Source organism: Nipponia nippon, unplaced genomic scaffold (assembly GCF_047370975.1).
Source record: "Nipponia nippon isolate SJK-2023a ecotype South Korea unplaced genomic scaffold, ASM4737097v1 scaffold_24, whole genome shotgun sequence".
Taxonomy (NCBI): domain Eukaryota; kingdom Metazoa; phylum Chordata; class Aves; order Pelecaniformes; family Threskiornithidae; genus Nipponia; species Nipponia nippon.
Window position 1 is genome coordinate 7,822,109 of NW_028262341.1, and position 23,688 is coordinate 7,845,796.

Here is a 23,688-nt window from a genome sequence, read left to right on the forward strand (position 1 = left end):
GCTGCAGGGCACGTTACCCAAGAGCTGTTGTCCCTCTAACATAATTTTCTCAGTGAATCCAGAAGAAAAAGCAGGTTTTCCCAGCGTTTGCTGGGACAGAGTCACAGGGTGGGTCAGCTTAATGCCGTGCTACCTGTTGTGGCCGTGGCGTCATGTGTCCTGGTGGCATGGGTGTGGGCACACACATGCAGGAAAGAGCACAGCACCAGGGAGGACACTCGGTCGTAGCCATGTAGCTACCAGCTGCAGCCACACAAGTTAATTCTGCTACGGGCCACGGCTCTTTGAAGCTGTGAGTACTCATGGTTGGAAATAAGCGACACCGTAACATGGCTTCCTCTCTCCTCCATGCTGAAGGACATGCAGAATAGGTAAATTAAAGAAAATAAGAAAAGGAATACAACCCCATCAGTTAAGACCGAGCACAGCAGAGCATTTATCAACAGCCAGCGGCTGCCAGCACCCGGCACAGTGAGGCCACCACGCTGCCCTCTCACTGCAGCACTGAAAGGTCTCGGCCACAGGGAGCCGAGAGGGGGGTGACGAGTGTCCCAGCACTCACTGTTGTGAGCACCACTGACCACCCCTCCCCGATCAGACATACTTTTTTCTGAAAACCACCTCTCAGCCTGTTTCTTTTTCTTCTTTTTCCTTTTTTCTTCTCCTGGCGCTGTTTCTCCCCTCGCTGTCTCCTTTCCAAGTGCCTCAAGTACCGAGGCTGCCCCGCTGCCTGCGGTCCCAGCATGGATCAGAACACTGCTCAGATGTCTCTGCATCTCTGAATCAACCCACACTCTCTGGCCCTGTGCTCCCAGAGCCTGGAGCGGTTTTCTGATTTGACAGCGAACAAACAAAGCTTCTGGTCTGTGGATCTGGTCCTGAGACATCCTGACCTCTGCAAGTCAGTGGAGCTGCCTAATGGTAACGCCTCCATAATTGAACCTTCGGACACAGATGCTAAGCAAACTCAATGCCCACAGCGTTTTACATCTTCTTTATGGTCACACTCTCACAGCGTTTGACTGAGGGTTTCCTCAACAAGTCAATTCATGTAATCCTGGCTCATGGCCTCCGTTGATTTAGTCTTATGGCAGCGTTTTGCCTCTCCATCTCTCAGATTTCATTTCTTAGCCTGTACTTGATGAATGTATTGCTGGAGCACATACTACTGGAAAACCCTCCATCTAGCCAAGCGTATTATAGTGTTCAGTGCTGAAACTACCTAAAGGCACTTTATGGGGCTGATTTCTGCAAGGGTCTAGTAATGATACACCATGTTAGGGGCATCCTGCCTGAGCAAAAGGTAGGCAGGGCACCCCAAACCCGTGTGCTGGTCTTGCTCTCTCCCCTCCTTGCAGCCCCAAGGGATCATTTGCTTCCAGCTTCCACCTCATCCAGCAACTCCCTGTGAAATGGGCCAGGGCAGTGGTCCTCCATCCCTGCCATAGAGGGGCCGCAGAGGAGGGGGCAGCAGCAGATGGCTCTCTGTCATCCCCAGAGGACAACCTTCTGCCAGCAGCGCCTTTCAAAGGTGCTCCCTGAGGAGGAGAATTCCCCCAATGAAGACTATGGACAGAAAGTCCAGGCCTCCTGAGGAAAGCAGTTTGTAAACCCCAGGCAAAATGTTCTCAAAACCAGAAAGCACTGTCAAGAAGTGTCTTTTCCAGAAGTATGGCATGCATACTCAATGGGCCAACCCTTACTAGCCTTTCTTGCAGGGAAGCAGCCCCAGCAGATATAAGCGAGCCTGGCTGCCATGTTTTGGTTGCAGGTGCACGAGGGAGTTTGGGGTTTCCCCTCCATGGCTCTGGCCAGGACCTGTATGCTGCCCGCGCACCCGCACCATCCCTGTCTGCACCACTGGCTGGCGGGATGGAGCCCACCAGCATGCCCAGCAAGTGGCTCTGGCCGAGGGCCACCCTCAGGGAGTCCTGATGAAAACCATAGGGTCAGACAGGTCTGAGCACCTTGGGTCACTTCATCCAGTGGCATCCATGCATCCTTCAGGAGAAATATCCCCACCTTGCTTTTCCTAAGTCCTGCAAGCGCCACCAGCCTCAGCATGCTAACATCTGCTGAAGTCTCATGTTTGGTCTTCTCAATGTTATCTGAATTAGCATACATTGCACAAGCCATGCCACTGAGGAAACAAATTGAAGAAACGTGTTTGCAGGGCAGTATGCAGAGTGGGTGAAGGACCCACATGCCATTGACAGGAGCTGCTGTTCCCTCACTGGACAGACAGACTGAGTCATTTTAGCCCAGCCTCGTCACCAAGCAGGTGGTGTCTCCATAGCTGGTGTAGCTCAGCCCACCTCTACTCCAGAGCCATCACCCGCACCCTCACTGCCTGCTGTCAAACCCTCATTTCTTTTCTCTTCAGCCAAGATGCCAGACAGCCTCATCCCTTCCCGAGCTCACAGAGAAGGTGGGTGTACTCAGGGCGCAGGCAACATGCACGCCTTGGCCCAGGGTAGGCACGAAGAGCGTCCAGGGACAGAAATGCCCTTTGCAGCTTTGCCACCAGCGTGCAAGCAATCACAGAGTGCTCAGAAAAGGATGACACCAAAGTAATGCTTCAGAAGGTTCCCTGTGTAAATTGTCCATGCTGTTATTTGTCTTCAGTTAAAAATGGGTGTGTATCAGCTATTAATTGCTGAGAGACGAAAGGCAGGACTTATCCCGTTGGTAAATTTGTCACAAAACTTACTTCTGGGTTAGGGACGCAGTTTGAAGGACTTCGGCCAAGATCTCTGACGGGCTCTGTGACCATCTCACTGAAACGTCATTAAGCCAGTGGGACCTGGGTGCCTTCATGGCTTTTGAGGATCTGAACACATCTGTGCCGGAAACCTGGAAGTGATGGCTGTGTTGCCATAGTGTGAGAAGATGTCACTGGAGTTGGAGAGGGAGCTTCTCAATGGGTCAGTGGCCGCTAAGGACACTGGACATGCAGCACAAGTGATGAGTGGAGAGGGAGGAGGAGAAGGAGGAGTGTTAACTCAGGAGCTGCCATTTCAGAGAAATGCTTGTACAGCTGGAAGCAAATATTTGTACCTGATTGTTCATCCACAGGAATGCATCTCAGGTTCAACACCAACAACCCTTCTTCAGCCTTGGGACACACAGAGGCAAGCACCAACAGGACCCCTCTGCAGTGCCTGTGCTGCTCTGGGTGGATGAGGATGGTTGGGTCAGGAGTAAGGAGACTACAGCCAGATCTTCGTCTCACCAGGATCAGGGAGCTTCTCCACTGCCCTCAGGAAGAGGGGAGGGGGCTGTGCCTGTCATCAATGCATTACTGAGGTTGGCTGCCCCTCAGCCTGGGGCAGGGGGAGGCTGCAGGCAAAAATCGGCAGTTCTCCTGGCTTCCATGAAGTGGCAGTGACTGGTGTAGCTGCTTAGTGGGTCGTTTGTAGCCGCTCTCCTCTCTTCATTAGCCCCAGGAAGCCACACATCGAAGGACATGTCACTATTAGTGCTCCCTCTCCGAGCGGGAGGGAAGAAATATGGAATTAACGGGGCAAAATCTGCCCTGGCACGTGTCTGGACTACAGCGTCTTGGATTTGAAGTGCCTTCACTGAAATGCACAGATCCCCAAAACGAGCACCTTCCCCTCCTGTTTGCCTCAGAAAGCATGTGTGGCCACATGGCCACCGCTGTGCTCGGTACGCCCTGCTCAATACGTCCGTTTAACAAAAATGATTACCGTGGTATTTCTCCCCTTCTTCTCAGGGTGTTCATAATTGGGTTTTAAAACACAACCTATTGAGATGTACATAAGGTGTCAACTATTATTTAGGAATTCCTTCTTGGATGCTGCGTAACTTGAAACCAGAGAATTTGTTTCAGTGCTCATTATGGTGACAAATGAACATAAATTAATATTAAGCAGTAAAATGTCACAAAACTGCCCATGTCTTCAGTTGCCCATGTGTTTGATACCAGCATATAGCATGATCACACATGACTGTCAGATAGGATGCTCTATACAGAAAAAACATCAGCCCGAAATATAGCCACAATGAGTGTTAACCTGGTTCAAAGTTGCTTAAAGCTTACCGAATTCTTTGAATCAGTGCACCAGTTTCAAAGCACATTTTGAGATGCGTTTTGAGTTCATATTTGTACAATGTTGCTGCTTATGCTTAAGCCACTCTTATAGTAATACAAACAAGCAAGTATTTACAGTGGTGCTTGTGTAAAATTGAGCAGACTGATTTTTTTCTTTGCCACAAAAAAAAAAAAAAAAAAAAGAGAAAATTGCCTTGAGTCTCACAGCCTGTTTCAGTGTGCAGCAAGAGGAAGCTGCCCCAAGGGGGGCTGCTCACATCTTTTCCTTATCCCCAGATACAGCCGTGGCACCCACAGGCGATTAAAGCAGTAGCCAGCCAGCTGCAAAAGACATGAAGCTACCGCGCGTTTTTGATCACACAGAGCATCAGGAGAACCGCTTCCTCCTGTTTCTTTGTTTGATTTGAGACCCGGTCAACATGACCAGCTTTAAGAATACAACAATGATCAGTTCACCAAGTTTAAAGAGCAAAATTTCAATTAGCATGTTCCTACTAGGTACTTTCTCCTTCCCTTGCAGCGTGGCTGGCGTGGTTGCAGCAAGGTGACTCGTCGCAGTTGTCCCAGGCGGTGCATGCAGTCAGTGCTGGTGCTCTGGGCTCCAGCGTCAGTGGCGGTCGTAGGCAGCTGCAGCCGCTGGCGGGGCTGCCCCACGGGCTGCAGCACTGTAGTAGTATGGGGAGCCTGCAAGAGAAGAGACGACTGTGAGGAAGACAAAGGTGGAAAGGTGCCAGCTTGCAGCGTGCCGACACGGGCAGCAGAGAGCTCTCCAGCCTGAGCTCAGGCTTTCAGCAATAAAGGCTGGGTAATTAGAATAAAAATCACATTCATGCATTCTGCATGAGAACGGTGCTATCGTTGCTTTGCATTTCTGCCGGCTGTAGGGTACCAGGTTCCCTTCCTCCACTCAAAACATTAGTTTCATTTACTTCCCCCAAAAAGTTAATTACTTTTCAGAATGGAAGGTCAAAATGTTCCAGCCCCAACATATACAACACCCTGACTTCTCCAATTTTTTTTTCCCCTCCTTTTGGAAGGAGGAGAAGGTTGAACCCCAAAGTATTCAACGTGTTTCACTGGACTCAACAACAATTCCCCCTTTTCTCAAATAACTGCTTTCAGGGAATAACACCCCCAGATTTTGCTTAGCTCTAGCAGTGACCTTAGAGTTCCAGAAAGAAACGCCAAGTTTGTGCTACTGAATCCGCTTTGGGATCACGACACTGCACCGGCCTCTGCCTGGCCACGGAAAGTGCTTTGGCATCCAACACATTTCTTGAAGGGAAAAATTGTCTTCAGAAAATATTGGTGACTCTTTCACTTGGTAACAAATTTGAACTCAGAAAGTAGTTCACAACTACCTCCAGCAAACAACGCCTCATCCAGCAAAGTATCTGATACTCCATATCACAGCTTTTGAAATAGACACTTAAGCCTCAAACTGATCAAATTATGCTCTATTTTTTGATTGAGTACATGCATTACACACCTGAATGAACTGTGCAGGTGAGGCTTAAAGCTTTGCAGATTGGTGAATGCCGAGGCACTTATCTAAAAAGACAAGGCCTGAAAAATTTTGGCAATGACACTTCTGCCCTGCAGGGCTAAGTGCTGGTAGACTGGGTGATCACCAAAGGATCACTGGACAGATACCAATCTGTCCAGACAGCACCAGCTATTAAATACCTTCCAAGTGCACCGGAGAGGTAACCAACTCTGATTTGGTGTAAGAAACGTGTTGGGCAAAAACTTTTTCAAGGCACTACCAGTTTGGTCTACCAGTCACCAGCAGTTTCACATGCATGAGATGCATGACACGCCTCAGTGTGGAAGAAGCCCCTTGGAAGGACTCGCACTCAGACATGTACATCTGAGACCCCCAGGCAGGTTTGGATGAGTGACACAAGGAACAGTCCTGGAGGAGGCTGGGCTGTAGGGTCCGGTTTCATGAGTGACCCCATCCAACAGCCACCGGCCATTCTGAACTCCCTGCCTTTACCCCACTTGGGACAGTGGTCCGGCAGCCATGGTGGAGGGTCTTCATGGCCATGGACGTGACTTGTCACAGCGGGGGTAACTCCTGTAGCTTCAGGGAGGCAGTGGAGCGGGCCCCTCCAGGAGAAGGTGGTGCCACCAGACCTCAGTCAGGCAAAGCATCAGTGGCAGTGAAGCGAAAGGTGCATTTTCAGCCATTTGCTTCCCACCCAGACCCTAGCAAGCCCTGCTCCAGTAGGTCCAACGGCCGCCCAGCACCTGGGCACAGGCTGAGCATGGCAGCACCCCAGCGGTTCCATGACCATGGCCCCAGCACACCCTCTGGAACGAGAAGGAGAAACCAGACAGTGTGCCCTGTGCCGCCAGTCATCAGGTCTTCCCTGAGCACTGATCCAAGAAGCCTCCGCCTGGGAAGCCGGAAAACCTCCTGTCCTCCCCTCCTTTTACACAGCCTCCAGCTGAAGGCTTTGCTTTTCAGAACAACTCGAGTGATTGCTCAAGGGCTGCTGTCTCAAAAGCCTGAGCACAGAGCGAGAATCCCATCGTCAGCCTCTAAGAGGAAGCCCATGGACATTTACTGTTAACCATCAGCTCAAGATGGTGGTATAACTGCAACATGCAGAGCTTTCTCCACCCTCTCCCCAAACCAGCCTCGGTGAGCTGTCCGGAGCGGTTTCCAGGGCCAGTAAAATGAGTCGTGCTGCCTAAGAGGACACCCCGAGGAGACAGCCCCACCAACTGCAAGGATGGGCTCTTCCACCCTACCTCTCTCTTGCGGATCCACGAGGATCCATCTCACAGGCAAGCCCACCTCTTTCTTCTAGGCTGCTTTCATCCTGAGCACCATGCCAGGAAATCAGCTCAGGCTTCATCACCAGACTCCTGCTGCGCATTTCCAAGGGAGCACAAGCCAACACATCTGAAAAATGGAGCTCAGCCAGCATCTGCTATTGAACAGTACGTGCAATGCACTCCTTGGCACAGCCATGGAGAAGAAACTTGTTTCTTATGATCAGAGTCCTACCAAAGCATGTGATACTCTGCTGCTGCAACCCCAATGGGTCAGAAATGATGGGGTTTGGCTATGGGAATGTGACTTCTGCATCAGTCAGTGCTGCAGCAGCACAGGAGCTTGTACATGGTGGGGTTTGTGTTGTCCTCAGTGCCCCAGACATCCCAACTTAAATATCGTGCAAACCAGCTGCAAAGGGCTGGGTATAAAGAAGATAAGCCAAGTTTCAGGACTGTTGTCCCAGAGGTATAGAAGGGTAGTCTTACCATATGTGACTAATTCAGGACAGTCCATGAAATCACTGGCCAGGCTAAGCATTTGCAAAGATGTTTGCAGAAGTTTTAGGCAGGAGGCCATCTCACCTACATTTATTAACTAAAAGGTAAGTATTTTAAGCCATAATTGATGGAGGCAAAGCAGATCCCTTCAAAGGGTCATCATCCCATTTACACTTGCATAAGTGCAGAGCTGACAGCCTTGTGTTATCTGCTGAGGGCACCACAACCACTGTCCTGGGCTGGATGGACATCAGGTTAACAAGCCCGAGCCTCAGGAACCATATTTCGCAGAGGAGAATATTCGAAAGCTTCACAAGGTCAGTGAACACCATTCTCATGAGTACCTAAAATAAACTGCTGTATGTTGTGTATCCCAGCCAAACTCAAGCAACTAAAAACATGGAAGCCTTCCTCGGCCAAATGAGGTAGTCCTGAATGAGCAAAGGCAAACTGAACAGCTCACCAGACTGAAATGTGCATGCCCTGTCTATCTGGGGTTTTGGGGATGTTCTCTGTGTCCAGTGAACAGGGGGACGCACTCTGAGGGGTGCCCAGTTTGTCAGTCCGTGTCCCCTCATGGCCACTCCTGCTGCCTGGGAGTCCTTGGGGGTCATCTCCCCTGTAGGGCAGGCAGCACCTTGGAGTAAAACACCTCACAGGCCCATGAAGTGCTGGGTGGGCCTGCTCACCCTGTCCTCACTCACCACAGCACCACTAGGTTGATGGGGAGCAGGGAATGGTGGTACCCAGCTCCCAGGCATGACCACCAGCAGAGACCCTGGTCCCTGCCGGCACCGGCACCAGCACCCAGCCACAGCAGGTCAGCTCAGGCAGAGGGGTGGGAAGCCCAGGGAAGGGATCCAGAGGCACCAAATAAGTTCATCCTGACCCATGGAGTGACACATGGGTGCCACCAGAGCCAGATGGCAGCGCTCCCCGAGGTTTTGGGGTAAAGGGGGATTTTGGGGTCAGGGCCTTCACTTTTCCCCTCCCTCTTTCTCCACTGCTGTTCTGACTCAGTGCAGCTACCAAAGCCCAATATTTCTCTCATGCTTTCCAAAGGCCTTACACTTCTTCTGAGTTTGATTTTTCCAGTTCACCTTTCAGCAGTGAAATCAAAAAAGCTTGTATTTAAAGTGAAAAATGAAAACATCACATCACAAAGCACTCACTCTTCCTCCCTGTCACCATGCCCCCATCCAGAACAGACTTGTCCGTCCTTCTGTCGTTTTTCCTTTCTAATTCATACTATCATCAATTTATTTCTTGACACAGTCATTTCTGGCGCCTACTTGTTCTCTAATCTTTTCACAGAAACCCACAGAAGAACTGAATCTAATCCTAATCGACCGGCTCCAAGCCCTGCCCTCACACGATGCCATGCCGGCACCAGCAGCTGCGGCACCGTGACGGTGCAGGCAAACCCTTCCCACCAGTGCGCAGGGACCACGTGTGGGCGGGAGCAGGGATGCCGCATCACACGAAACCTGCCGCGAGCAGCGTCAAGCCGAATGCGACAAGCAAAAATGGTAAAGAAGTTATTGCAACAAGCCAGCACGAAATTGAATCGTTTTTCTTCATTAGACTGTGTTGCTGTTACCAGCTCTTAGCATGTGTGTTGAGCTGACTCTACACCGACACGTGCACCAGGACGTGCTGACAGTGACGGACTGAGACCCAGGCATGCACATGCTTGCTTCCCGTGCGCTTGTGCATACACCTCCATGTACATCCCTGTACTGTAGCACCTCCGGGTCATTCACAGCACAGTGTGGGGAAAAAAAAGAAAAAGATGTCCCTTTCAGCACCTCCTCTTCTGGCTTTGAGATGGGGACACCTGATACAGCCACCGAGCCAGATGCCACATGAGCAGCCAAGGTTTGCATCCTCTTCCCAACACATCACTCTGAAACTTGGGGTCTGTCCTCACTCCAGCTGCGGTTGGGGTGGGACTGAGCCACCCCATGCAGCAAACGCTGTCATGCCCCTGCCGCAGAGCTGGGTGTGGGTGCCACTCGGGCCGATGATGGGATGGGAGAACAGGAAGACACTGCAGAGCTGCAGCACGGAACTGACTTCTTCTGCCCATGCTTCTGTTGACCACCCTGGAGGACTGCAGCTTGGTCATCTCCAGTTCCACAAGAGCTACGAGGCATGGCATTCGGTACTGCCCCAGGGAGGAGGCAGCACAGTCACTCATTTGCAGCAGTTCCCACGTGAGCTGTGGCAGACATGAATGGGTTGCCCGGTGCAGAGGAGCAGGAAGCACCCGAACAAGCAGGCACAGGAGCGATGGGGAGCAGCCAGTGCTCTGCTGGGGCCAGACAGACACTCCCCACCACCTGCATGCCAAGAGCATTGTTCTGCCTTCCCGTGGAGACACTGGCTCACGCCTCTCCTTGCTGCTCCATACTCACAAGACAAAGACTGGGGACTAATGACCACAGTCTTTTCACCATTCTCAGCTCTCTCTATTCCTGTTCTCTTTATTCACCCCGAAAATAATTTTTCAACCCAAGTATCCTTTCTTCCTGCCACTTGCAAATCACAGCATCTCTCCTTTTAGCTCCTCTTTCTTGCCAGCACAGGGAATTAATTGAACATAGGCGCTGTTAAGTGCTTACAGTATTACACTTTCATCTTGGTGAAAGGAGCAGGACTTAGTAAAACAAACTGTGTCAGTCCATGTACTAGTCCTGATTAATTTTGTCAAGGTTTCTGCTTTCAGGCTGATACTGCCAGAGCTTGCTCTCAGGAGAGAATTACTAAACGCTCTCACGTATACTCCTGAGAAGAGTGGAAGCATCCTTGATATAGTTTAAATTAACCTCCTCTCCACTGCAGGTGCTCAGGCTCATCACACAGAGCCTCTGGGTGTGCAAGGAGACTTGCAGCAGGATTTCAAGGCTCTGCCACAGGATTCCTACTTGCCCTGAATTACCAGTGGGGTTAGCAGACACCCTGGCCAAGAAGGGATTGCAGGATCAGGCTCCCAGGGATAAAGGCAGCGCTGCAGTTAAGCGGAATCTCTGCAGGGCACAAGAAATGTGTCTGACCTGCAGCCTACAGCCAAACAGGGAGACATTCTTGCTCAGGTCCTACAGCTGTACCTGGACCTCGCAGTGTCTCTTGGAGCACCAGCTCAGTGGCCTTGCCCTCCAACACTGTGTTGGCACGGGCGAGCGGACTGGGCTTCCCCACATAGGTGTTGAGTCATGGACCTTTGCAATGCCCTGTATGGTATGATGTTGACTTCTAATAAATGCTATTCCAAACCGACCACTATTTTGCTTTTGGTGCTTTTCTGACAGAGAGGCTTGAAATGAAAGAGAATCCCAAGGTTCAGCTCACCAAGACCTCACTGCCCAGCTCTCACATGGTGCCCATGGGGCATTTGAGCAGCACAGGGAGGTACAGGCTACACCAGCTCTCAACCAGCTCAACAATTCCTGCAGCAATGACAGGAACAGAGCGGAACAGGTATTTTAAAACTACTAGTGGTTAGACAAGGGGATCCCCCTCCAGGAAACTCCAGCACTCCTAGTTTTGTGACGAGGCTGAACTTGAATGGTAAGTTCATCCTTAGGACTTCTGCAGAACAAAACCTCCAATTTTGTTTTCTTTTTGATGCATTAAAACTTCCAGTCTTGTAACTCCAAATCAATGCATCATTGCACATACAAAGCAATATAACATTATCTGTGCAGTGAGTCTGTGTTTACTGAAACATAGGATTTTGAAAATATAAAAACAAAGTATTTAGAAGAGGATAAAAAGAAGGAATATAAGATTATACATTTTAACAACTCCTGCCAGCAAAAAACTGCCAGCATTGTTGTCATTATACCACGAAACATTTCAATTTCAATAAAGCTGCAGTTTCTGAAGGATGATGGTAGCATCCAAATCTTTTTGCCCTTGCCTCATTTAAACACATGTTCACAGCATGCTGCTGAGTAAATACTGCTGTAGAAATCCTCACCAGCGTGAGACGCAAGCCTTGTCGCGGGCAGCATGCCTCCATTTCAGCTGTGCTCATATGGCGCAGCTCCCGCACAGTTGAAAACGAGACAGAATTTGCCCCCAAAAATGTACCATCCGAAAAGGACATGAAAAAATGAGGAAGAACCAGGAAAAAAGAGAATGGCACAGTCAAAAGGTGTCCTGGCAGAGAGCGGCCGGCTCCTGACAAACCTGTTTTAAAGTCTTCTCCTTACCCAGACTTGCCCATCTCCAGTGGCTTTGGAGCACTGTGGGGAGTTACCCTGCCCTGCACCCTGGCCAGCATGCTCAGAGCTTATATGAGCCCATCATCTCAAACGAGCAGCCAAGAAGGTCGTGGGCACAACTTGCTGCTGCTGGAGTCAAAGGGCCACTGCCCATCCCCGTCGGGCAGCACAGAGCTCTGGGATGGCTTCAGACTGGCTCTGGGCTGGCTCCAGTGCGGCTCCAGTGTGCATGGCCTCCTCCGTGGAGGTATGCACCTGCAGGCAGAAGCATGGCATGCAGCCCAGGAGCCTTGCCAAAAGCCCTCTCTCCACTGGGAAGGGCAGGCTTGGGTCTGGGTTTTCATTTATTTTTAATATCCTGCCAGTTTCTTTACCAGTTTGCAAGAAAAATTTAAAAAGCCACCCAAAACCTGGCTTCCCAGGCCTGTCCATGCAGCAGAGCTTTGCTAAAGCAGCTCTCCTGCTTCCAAAGGAGTTGCAAAATTAGAAATTAGGAAAGCGTGGCGCACGCTCTTCCCCCCAGCTAAAGCATCTTCCCCACACTGCCAAGACAAAATCCCGCAGGCGCTGCTGGCTGTGGCCATGGAAACTGCGGGTTTAAGCGCAGGGACTCCCCTGGCTTTGTGCAGCTATGCCCATCCATATTAGCTGGAGATCTGTCCGCTGATTTATGATGGAAGCACTAACAAACCCTTAAATGTGGCACGGCAAATAGCAGCATTATACCAGCACCATGGCATGGGAGGCAGAGGCTGTCTATTGCTCCCCGAGGATTTGTTTAAGGACAAGAACCATGATGAATACAGCCTGGGTGGCTCAATTACATGGGGACTCAATTACTTAAAACAAAGAAACTGGATGAAAAAAGTATGACAAAAATTCAAAATTATTTCTCTGCTGGAGGTCACATATAACAGCCCTGTCATCCATAAATCTGGAAATCTCTAAGGCATGCTACTCCTGTGTTGAGAGATGACAATTAATTGGTATTTTACTTACCTCATCCATGCAAATTATGCAGGGAAAAATTCTAATTACTGAATGCTACATGTATATAAGGTCAAAGTGGGCCAGCTTTTGACAGTGGTGTAAAATGGATTATGTTTATCCTTCACATGAGGGCCATGATCCTGCATGAGTCACGGGGCTCCTGCCCCCCACCGCTTGTAGGGACCATGCTGGCGTCAGTAAGGCTGTGTGGGCACAGCCATCCCTTGCAGGAGGGATGGATTGGGCAAATGCACAACTGGGGAGCAAACACAACGTGAAGTCGGGGAGAAATGCAAAGTGCTTGAACAAGCAAGAAACAACAGCATGGGGAGCAACGGGGCTTGCATTTGGCTGTAAGCAACCTAGCATCTCCCTGAAGCAGGCGCTCCCGATAAATCACCCCAAGTTTTGTCTGAACAGGATTCCTCATCCTCAAAAAATGGGGCTCTTGCCTTCTGGCAACACTTTGCGTCTATGGAAGGATTTTAGGGGGCAGAAAGGGGAAGAGAAGAGGTTTGGGCATGGGGCATGGGGCTTCTTGCTGGCAAAGGGAACCAAGAGCACTTGTGCATTCTGATGGAGACATCAGGGGCCGAGCATGGCGACTCAGGACTGCGCCAGGACACGCGTCCCACCACCTCAGCGGTTGGCAATTGCTGCTAGGTTGAAAACAGGGCACAGCTTGCACCAAGCCCCCAAGGCTGGGAGAGCAACTTACCCAGGAGTCCAGGGTTGGGAAATCTCCATGAGTCATTGTACGTTGAATATTGTGGGTGGCTGTACGGGCTCCCAGAAAAGTCGCTCCCTAAGTTAAAGAGAAAAAGACAAAACAAAAGATCATTTGATTTGAGACCACAGTTACCATTTTGGGGGAAAGGAGCTATTCAGTGCGCACTGTGCTCCAGTGATGGCCTTAGTCAAAGCACTACTGGCTACCCTCTTTGAGGAAGGGCAATATGGATGGGCAAATTATTAAATAAATGGGTGCAGCCATCTTTTATGTGTCCTTCTTGCTTTGCAGCCCAGGCCTGCTGAGCTGGTGGGATTTTCTCGGGCACCCTGTGCTGCAGGAGCAAGACAGCGAGGAGGGATGGATAAAAGAGTCTGAGACACAGTGACGGGACTGGCCCTTGCCTTCACAGCCCTACAGCGCTCAGGGGAAGAAACAATACGAGGACAGGGCTGCTCAGACAGGCTCTCTGCCAGCAGAAGATGAACCAGCTAATGTTCTAGATACTGGGTACTCTTCCAGGCTCTACAAGAGAACATGGTCTTGGTCCCAGATGTCTGTCCATTGCTGCAACCCAAGGAGAGTGATGCTTGCATCAGTTTCAGATGGCTTTAAACCCTCTAGACAAAGGCACAGAAAAGGCTCAAAGAGCTATTGCTATTTATCTCCTCACCAGCTCCCGCTTTCCCCATCTGTTTTTTCTCTTCACATGTCACCTCCCGTTTCATACTTCAGCTGCAAGCTCTTCAGGACAGAGCCTTGCACCATGGGGCTCTGACCCTAGGCAGGGAACCCAGCTCCACCACCATGCAAATACCAACACTGCTTCTGATTTATTAGGAAATCTTCCACGAATGACAGTTTCCCGCTCTCCTCCTTTCTTTCCTCCTCCTCTCCTTTTCCCTCTCTCAAACACAAATATATGCACGCACAACACAGCATGGCAGGAGAAAGAGTAGGTCTCCTATGGCAAGAGAAGAAGAGGGCAGCCAGGCAGCAGCAGATGCTCACTGTGACCTTCGCCTGTTCTGGTCCTCAGTGCTGGCATAGCCCCTGCCCCAAACCCAGGAGCTGCCTTTACCCCACCGCCACATCTCCAGCTCCCCAGGCTCAGCAGTCCCTGCTGGCACAACCCACAGACCTGCCCTGGGGATCACATCCGAGTCCCCGGGCCCATGAGTGGCCTCCTTGCTCAGGACAGAGTTTTGGCGAGTTGCTGACCCAGGGGAGAGGGGATGATGCTCTGGTCAAGGTGGTGTGACCCCACTGCGCTGCCTGTCTGGGAGAGCTCTCGCCTGCGATAGCTCTGCAGTCCTGGCAGCTGCTGTGGCCACCTGCAAAGGTATTTTCTGCCAATACAGAAGTAATGCAGGTTGGTGATAAAATTTATGGTCAGGTCCAGCATAGCTTGGTCTCCACGTGATGCTGCTTCAGTAAAAATGAGCTGCCTCTCAGCCTACAACAAAGGACGCCAGTAAACACACTGAATGTGCTGATGGCAAGAGCCACCCATCACTGGTTTGCTCCAGGGGGTCTCCGTTAACAACCCTTCATTGTTCCCTGCAGCCCTTCAGACCCATAGGACTGCAACCACCAGCCTCGACCTGCTTTCTCCCGCCCAACCCAGTGTCCATGGACAGGGCAATGAGATGAGGTCTGAAGTCATCAGCAGCAAGGACTTCCACGCTCAGCACGCCTTGCTGTTTTGACCACATTTCTGCACAAGGTCAGAGCAGGTTTTCATTACTACTTCCAAGGACTGGTATTAGTTCACCATGAGCCATGGAAAATGGAGCTGTTTCCAAACCTTTCTTCCTGGTGAAGTACATCGTACCTACATTTTCCCTCTGCTCCCTGCCCTGGATGACAGAAGACTTCAGTACCTGAAGGTTATCTCCGTGACAGTGCTCACTCTAGAAGAGTGAGGCATGGTGAAGATGGCAAAGCCAGAAAAGACGTCAGGAGCCACTCGAAGTACCAGGGCCACTGGCAAAGGTGTCCCCATTGCTTTCTGCCAGCCAGGGAGCAAGCTCCCTCTGGCAGGACACAGTGGTTCCTCTCTGGTCCCTTCTGCCTCCCCACTGCCACACCTGAGGCTGTCTGCTCAGCCAGAGCCCTCCCTGCTCTCGCTCTTTTCCCAAATCCCTTCGGCTTCCAACAAGTCTCTGACCTGGCTCTGCCCTACCAGTGTTTGCCCAAGCCTGCAAAGCGCATGGGCAGCAAACTGGCTGGTAACATCATGGGTGAGTGATACGATCTTCCCCAGTCCTTGAAGGCTCATGGCCAGGTCCTCCTTCCAGTGTATGCTGCACAAAAATCCCTTCATCCTGTGGATGCCTCATCTATGGGAGAGGCTTGCGCACTGCCTGTCCCAATGGTTTAATCTCTTCCTTTCCACAGGGCCATGAGAAATGCAGAGATTTAGCAGCGAGCTGCCGTACCCCTGTGAGAGCTGTGCCCGAGGGAGGGCACGTGTACCCATCCGAGGACAGGACAATCCCTCATTTTCAGCTGTCCCACCACTCTCCCTTCCTCCCCTTCGCACCCACTGCTCCCCTCTCTCGTCCTCCTGAGGTTGCACAGACCCGGTCCGTCCCATGGCGATGCTGCGCATGCCGCTGAACAGGCAGCAGCGCTTTCTAAATGCTCATCAACGCTGCGGCAGGGCTGCGGGTGGGAACGGGCTGACATTTCATTGTTTCATCCTCTCCTGCCTTGCTCTCCTCCCCCACCATCCCCACTGCCCTCCTCCCCACACTCACACACAGACACACATCGTGGACCCTCTCTGGGGGATGCTCCGGTGCCTGTCAGGCTGAGGCTTCCAATTCTCTGTTTTTTATGCCTCAGTGGTCAGGGTGTCAAGCTCCTGCAGTACAGACCAGCCAGGAGCTTGAGGAGTCACTGAGCACCATCAGCTCAGTGACAGTATTGCTTGCTTCTTAACATACTCTGCATATCCATCAGCCTTGCAGAAAAAAAAAAAAAAAAGAGAGAGAGAAGGGGGGCAGGAAGGAAAATGAGAGAAAAGAAATATGAGAGAGGGGAGGGGAAAAGGAGAAGTGGGGGAGAAAGTCTCAAGCCCTGCTACTACCATCGCAGCACTTGGGCAGACAAATAGTACAGTCATAACTGAAACTAAGCTAGATGAATGAATGCTGCATGAATGCCTTGTGATTTCCACCAGATATTCCAAGGTCCATCAGCTACACTTCTTGACAGCACTGCTTAGCAGCCAGCCCTTGCCCCATTCAAAAACACAACGAATCAGCCACCCAGGGACACGCACACGTGCGGTGTGTTGCACACACGTGCACAGTGCCTGTCCGTGCCGCGAGGAAGGGGTGAAACGGTAAGCCCCCTCCTTAGTAATTCTGGCATCACTGAGACACAAAGGCACGAAACCAATGGCTTCTGCCATAGTTATCCCACCTCTTGCTGCAGACCTGACTCAACACTGCCACGATGCTTTATGTGGCTGTAGCCCAAAAGGGGTCAGACCCCCCTGTCACCACCAGAAGCAGAGGTAAAGGGGAGGAGGGAAGAACAATTCCCAGTAATACTGCTGCTACAACGCAGCAGCAAATCCTAGGAGATGCGCTCCACCCTGAGACGGTGGGACAGAGGCACAGCCCCCTGCCCATGGGGTGAGCCCCAGGGGTGGATGCAGAGTCTGAAGGTGGTGGATGGACCCTCTGCTGCAGGCAGAACAGCATCATCTGTTCTGCAGCACTGCATTGTCCGTTCTGCAGCATGTTCTCTGGGGACTATCAACTCATGTTTACCAGTCTCTCTGGTTTTAAGGTAAGCTCCCTGCAAGTTTCCTTTGTCATGTGCAGAAAAACTGAAAAGCATGAGCTTAAAAATCTCAAGAACCAAGAGATGAAGAAAGAGATTTCATGATGTCTTTCAAACTGCCACGGCTTTAGAGAACTGCCCCTGCAGGGGATGGGGGAGGATGCAGGCACCTCTGTGCACCGGTGCTGGACCCAGGGCAGGAGGCTACTGGAAACCCTCCTCCCCTGCCAAAAGGCAGAAGGATGGGGCGGGCAGGCAGAAGGGACAGCAGACGCCATCAGACGGCTGGCTGTGCAGTGGGACAGACCCAGAGTCAATCTCAGCCAGCTTTGGATCTTGGCAGGTGGGAGGGGGATGCAAATTATTTGCCATCTTTTTTAAACATGGATGCTGTAACCACAGAGTAATGTAAGTTGGATGGGGCCTTTATAGGTTATTTGCTCCAAACCCCTGCTCAAAGCAGGACCAGCTTTGACATGGGCCATGTCCAGCCTAGGTGTGGAAATCTCCCAAGACAGAGATTTCACATCCTCCCTGGGCCCCTGCTCCAAAGCCTGGCCACTGCCACTGCACTACCACTGTTCATCACACAGAGCACCTGGCTGCAGTCCTATTAGGGAGCACAACAGTAATGAATGTGTCCTTTAGCCTTGTCTTCTGAGGACCATGTGGTATTTAACACCAGCAGAAACTAGCAACCTAGTCAAACATGGAACATGCTTGTTAACCAGCTGCTGGTACCTTTGGACTGAAATGCAAAATTTGAACAAATACTCAACAAAGAAGTTTTATATGTCACTTCTAAGTTCAACACATTGCTCCAGTCCCCAGAATCTCAGAACACCCTGTCAATCAGAAGCTCCAGAGCCAGTACAGCTCAACCAGAGCCAGCTACATGAAGGCAGACAAACATTTGCGCACTGTTCACTGCGTTTTCTCAGATACCAGGCTTTTGCAGACGTGTTTGGGATGAGTAGAAGCCATCAGGACCACGGGGGTGAGCAGTTGTGTCCGGCTGCAGGTCATACAACATGCAGGTGGTACAACGTGCTGGTGATACAACATGCCTTCCTTCCTGCCACCACCATGCGACAGCTCCCGGCGAGCACCAGCGGGAGCCGCTGCTACCCAATGGGGAGAGCAACCACAACTGCGCAGCTGTGCCATCGCTCCTGCTGGACTCATCCCAGCCACTGGTTTTCTCCACTAGTCCCTATTAGCTGGGTCCTTTTGCCATCCAAGCTCCAGGTTTAGGACAGTGTTCTATTTAACCCTTCTGTTTGGCAGAAAATTAAAACAAACCAGGAGAAACAGTGTTCAATAAATCCAGCTGCATGAGGGACAAGAACGGTAGGCTGTGGGAAAAAAGAGTCCTGGCCAAGAATAGTAACACCTTGCCCATTCCTCGTTGGGGTCCTGGGTAAGTTTAAAAATAATCTGCTGTACTTGTCCCTAAGTTGGGCCCCTGCAGATGAACCCTCTCCCCCTCCACCCCAACCTCCCAACAGGGGCTACAGGTGTCCCTACTTTTCCCTTGTGGCAAAGGACCTTACTGTAACTTTTAAAAATTAACATTCTCATGACTTTTATTTGTTTTCTATCATTTTCTTTTGTGGAAGTAATCACATGGATCATAAATTTCTTCAGCGAATTCCAATAACAATCATTACCCTGGTAGCTAAGATATGCTTGACTGCATGGGGAGCAGGGCTAAACACTGCACTGAGCCACACAAATGCATCCAAGCAGCCTGCATATCACTGACTAAGATTGTCAAATAATGGCTATCCAAATGCAGCCTTGAAATCTATTACACAAGTCGCGTGTGCAATAGGATCAGGCATCACCTGCACTGGAGGTGGATAAAAACCAAAGGACAGAAGGAGAAGCCACTTCGCACTGCATGCCGACACCGCCTGAGAGATTGCTTCATGATCCAGCAGCCGTAGGCAGCATCTCGCATAAAGTCAGAGTGACAAACGAGTGTGAGAGACCTTAGAAAAGAAGGAAAACGGTCTGGCCTCTCCGCAGAGAACAACGGCATATTTTCCCCTCGGTAAAGTGAATCTGCCTCTCTGCAGCAAGCCGTCGTAGTGGCTCAGGGTGAGAGAGAAAGAGGTCTGCAGCCCTGCCTGGAAAGCTGCAGCCTCCGTGACTCACAAAACTCACTCCCTTCGAAGTTTTCTCCATGTACAGGGGAGCTGGGAAACACCTCTCAGTTAAAACTTGCTTAAAAAGTTAAAAAGTGGTTTCACATCACTAATAGACTTTTGCAAATTTGTGACAATTTTGACAAAGCCCTTCAGTTAAAAAGAGCCTTGTATTTTAATTTTTTTAAAATATCAGATGTTTTCCAAACAAATCTTTCTTTTTCTTTTAAATCCAGAGAGTTGTTAAGTTTTCAAATTGAGTTCACTGAGGCTAAAAAAAAATTTCAAAAATCTCAACTGGAAAACAAACTATCTTTGAAGTAAAGTCCAAAATAATTTTTATTGTTTTTTTTTGTTTTGATTGAACCTTGGACTTTCTCCCGATTTTAACATTTATTAGCAAACAGAAGAGTCAGTGATTTACACTGCTCTAGTCTGTAAATATCAGCTGTATTTAACCCGGGGAACTGGAAACCCAGGGCACGCCATGGGTTGACCACCAGTAATCTGCCAGGTCTTCTCCTGGTCCCTCATGTTTTTTTTGTCCACAGATGTGCCACAGGAGGAAGAACACTGATAACTCTGCCTTCTGCTCTGCAGACCAAGCCCACCTAGCTGTTAATCTGCCTGCTCTAGACCAAGCAGTCCACACGCTACAAAAAAACAGAAGGGAAAAATTACCAAAACACAGCCCTAGTGAAACAAAATGTGTATTTCAGAAACAATGTTCCCCCTGGGAAGAAGCTGAGCAGGAAAATACACTATATAAAGCAAAAGCCAGTCATGTTCTGCCCAGTTTATCTCAGTGAAAATACCCGGGGTAATAACCAGCTAAAAATCCCAGGACGAGCAAGCAGGGTTCATAGGCCAGTCTTTGAAGAGCAGGCTTGGGAAATTTTCTCAAGATTGCATTATCAGAAACCACACCAGGACGAATTACGGGTCCAACACATAAGGGCAATTGCTGCTGCAGCAAGATCCCTCTGGAAGGGAACAGCAGCTTGGGTGAGGGGGCCATACAGGCATTGCAGGTGTTGATGCCACCCTCATGCCCAGGTCCTCTGAGCGACGGATGCACCACCACAAAGCGACATACGCCCACACCGAGCAGAGCAAGGAAGGGACAGCAGCCCCAGGCATGACCTCCAGCCTGCCGGCTGCCTCTCACCGCTTGCCAGCCGTGGTTCACACCCTGCCTGTGCCGGCAGGGTGAGGGCAGTGGGGCAGCGGGCACGGACCAGGCGCCATGCTCTTTCTGCTTCCCTCAGACATACCCACAGCTGGAGCTTGCTGCCTGCCTCTGGCTTTCCCTTCAGGGATGGGGGCCAAGTGCCCAGGAGCTGGCAGGAGTCCCTGGGGGATTTGCTCCAGCCCAGAGCCCAGCGTCCTCCTGGCACACAGCCCCTGCCTGCCCCGGCCCCGCTGGCGGCCAACGGAGGATGCCGGCAGGATGGTAGGACGCTCAGCATCACGCACACCTTGAGCTTGCACAACACTGGGGCTGGCGTGGTTTGTGGTTGGAAGGAGCTTTAATGAAAAAGAAACTTTTCCCAAGGGGACTGAGAAATGCCATTTTGGAAAACGTCTTCAATGAGCAGTTTTGAAAGAAGAATGCTACTTTTGAAAACACCTGAGATTCTCTGCATCAAAATGGGAAGCTGCTCCTGGTCTCTGGACCCTTGGTTACCTGGCATTGTATCCAGCAATTTATCTATTCCCACAAGAAAGAATTGAATAAAGCGTTAATAAATGGAAAAGGGGAAATGCTTTCTGCACAATTAATATGGTTTGGGGTTTTTTTGAGAATGTAATAGAAAGTGATAGATTTCAGCAAAAGAACAGCCCTCACAAATTATTTTCAAGTAAAACTTTCCTTACACAGAACAAAACCTTCACTTCTTGATTTTCAATTAGAAAAAAGACAAACAGCAAGTTCTGAGCCCACTAAATGTCTGCTTGTGTTCTTAAACACAATGATATAAAACTATGTCAAAAATTTTGTCCAGCTGTAGCCAAGACAGAGCCCCTGGAGCTGCGATGTACTGCAAAAGTCTGGCCGACCATGAGTACACAGTCACTCACAGAATCCCAGGTAGTGCTATTAATGTCATATAATTAATTAGACAGCATCTGTACCGCTCGTTGAAAGAACAGCCAGGAAAGGCAGCGATAACTGTTAATTGCCACAGCCAGCAGTGTAAGCAGCACCCTGCTTCCACAGCTGAGCACCCACAACACCCTCCTTGAACAAACCTGAACAAACAGTGAAATACCTTTTGCTTGTTAAAGCTCATTTCTGTCCTAAAAGCAGAAAGAACAACCTGCTGACTGGAACCCAAAAATGCTTCCTATACCCTTCACGCTCAGTTTCCTACAGACACCATCACAGCCACCCGCCTGGATGGCTGAAGTGATGCTAGGGGCAAAATCCAGCTTCGAGCAGGGCACGGGGTTTGCGCCATTAGCAGGTGAGGTATTGCACACAGATCCACCAGCGAGGGTGCTGGGAAGCCCGCCACCACCAGCAGGCTCGGGCAGTGTTTTCCTGGGATGTCGGGGACCGCACCGTCAGCAGCAGCTTCCTCCTGGGAGCAGAGGGTGCACAGGCACAAAAACAGCCCACGTGTATGGACAGACACACACCGACATAGAGATCTGCCAACGCACACGCACAGGTACATGCATGCCCTTTACACACGTAGGGAAAAATAGGCTTATAAATCCACTAGTAAATCCGTTGTAAGAATCCAGCAGATCAATAGATAGGTTATCATCATCTATGACCCCTTCCACCACTACACTTATACTCACCAAAAGCACATCCCACTCATGTCTGTAACGCCTTGTAGTCATTGATTAACCCTTCAATGAACGGTCTACGTGCAACCATCACCCAAATTTTCACATGTGTGATTTCAAAATGCAATTAGCCTGTACACTGGCTAATTTCTCCTGCACATCAGTCAAGCAGAAGTTTATTGCAGTTGCAGCTGGAAGGCACTTGGTCACATTCAGACAACGTCACTCCGAAGTTCCCAGTCCCATCAAGACTACCAATTAACTTCTAATGAAGGTTGTATATAATTTTATGATCATACAGATCGGACAGTATTTCCTCCTTATTTTATCTTTCTATTAACTAGCACCTGCTCAAAGATGTACAATTTTATTTTTAACGGTTCTGAGTAGGTTGTCATATTTTAAGAAAACAGTAACATGCAGATTTTTGTAACGCTACCTCATTTCCAAGAAGCTACAAGGCACAGAAATCCCATCAATGACTAATGAGTTGTGGGTTAAGGTGGACGTACCTTGCTGTGAAGTCACTGTACTATTCTCGACCCGTGCTGCCTGCCATAAAATTTTAATGCTGCTTCTGACATATTTATGAAATACCTCACCTAGTCTTTGCAGGATGACAAAAAGATTTACATCTGCAATTACTGCAAGCACATAGGTTTTAGCTATGCACTTTAAACTTTTGTACACAAAGGTATTTAACTTTAATACAACAAAGGTAGGTGGTGCCACAGAGCAACCATATTGGAACTGCATTAGGAGAGATTTATCTCCCTGTACCAGGAGGACAACTGCCCAACTCATCTGCATAGAAGATGGCATTGCAATTAATGACGATGAGGAATTTGCCCCTTCCTTCTCCTGGCTCCCCCCTGCAGAGTCATCTGCCCTCTACCAGCCACCGGCATGCAGCCTGTTGGGACCCCGGGCAGACCCAGCAGCGAGAAGCTGCACCGACAGCGATACCAAGCCCAGCGAGCCACGCTCGTGATGCACAGAGCCTCGGCACCGGCACTGCCGGACGCGGGGCCAGGAATGCAGTGCCGCTCTGTGCCAGTTGCTGCAGCTGCTCGCCCCAGACCAGCTCACAGCTCTCCCCAAGCCTGGTCTGTGGGGCTGCCTGCAACCTTCACAAAGTCCCATTTCACCCCGCACCCAAGAAAGACAAGGGGCACGGAGTGGACGAGGGGCATGGAGCGCCATCCATCCACTCAGGGCGTCACTCGCTCCCTGCCCTTGCACCCAGGCTCTCCACATCTGCACGCGTGCAGCCTGACAGCATACAAGGGCAGGCACCGTTTCATCTTCTCCACTCTGCACTGACCAGCTGGTAGCGCAGGTGGGATGAAAAGGAAAACTTCCCTCTCACAGAAAATATCAAACTTTACAATACGATTTCATCCCAAATTGGTGTAAAAAGTGTCAAGTATCTTGTGGGATGAAATTCTCCAAACTATGTAATGGAAATGTTGCATTTGGTTCAGATGAAAATACACCCTACTTCGTCCTCACTTTAGCCTTTTTGATAATTTCAGCCTTCATAATGATAATGTAATGTGTAGTTACTTCCAGGAATTACACAAGTAATATAGCTAGTAGCAGAAGCAGATATAATGTTACAAGCCATAATAA

At 50.1% G+C, this 23,688-nt stretch overlaps 1 protein-coding gene across 2 annotated transcripts in view; it reads right to left on the bottom strand.

Annotated features, from left to right (window-relative positions):
• Nucleotides 1-4,367: 4,367 nt before the first annotated feature.
• Nucleotides 4,368-23,688, bottom strand: part of PAX5 (paired box 5) — a 139,963-nt gene continuing 120,642 nt past the window's right edge. For both annotated transcript variants that reach the window (XM_087761422.1, XM_087761423.1), the window contains exons 9-10: nucleotides 13,298-13,384; nucleotides 4,368-4,759 (exon numbers count right to left, since the gene is read on the bottom strand). In XM_087761422.1, coding sequence (XP_087617548.1) covers nucleotides 4,683-4,759; nucleotides 13,298-13,384 — 164 coding nt within the window. In that variant the 3' untranslated portion in view covers nucleotides 4,368-4,682. The remainder of the gene's footprint in view (nucleotides 4,760-13,297; nucleotides 13,385-23,688) is intronic.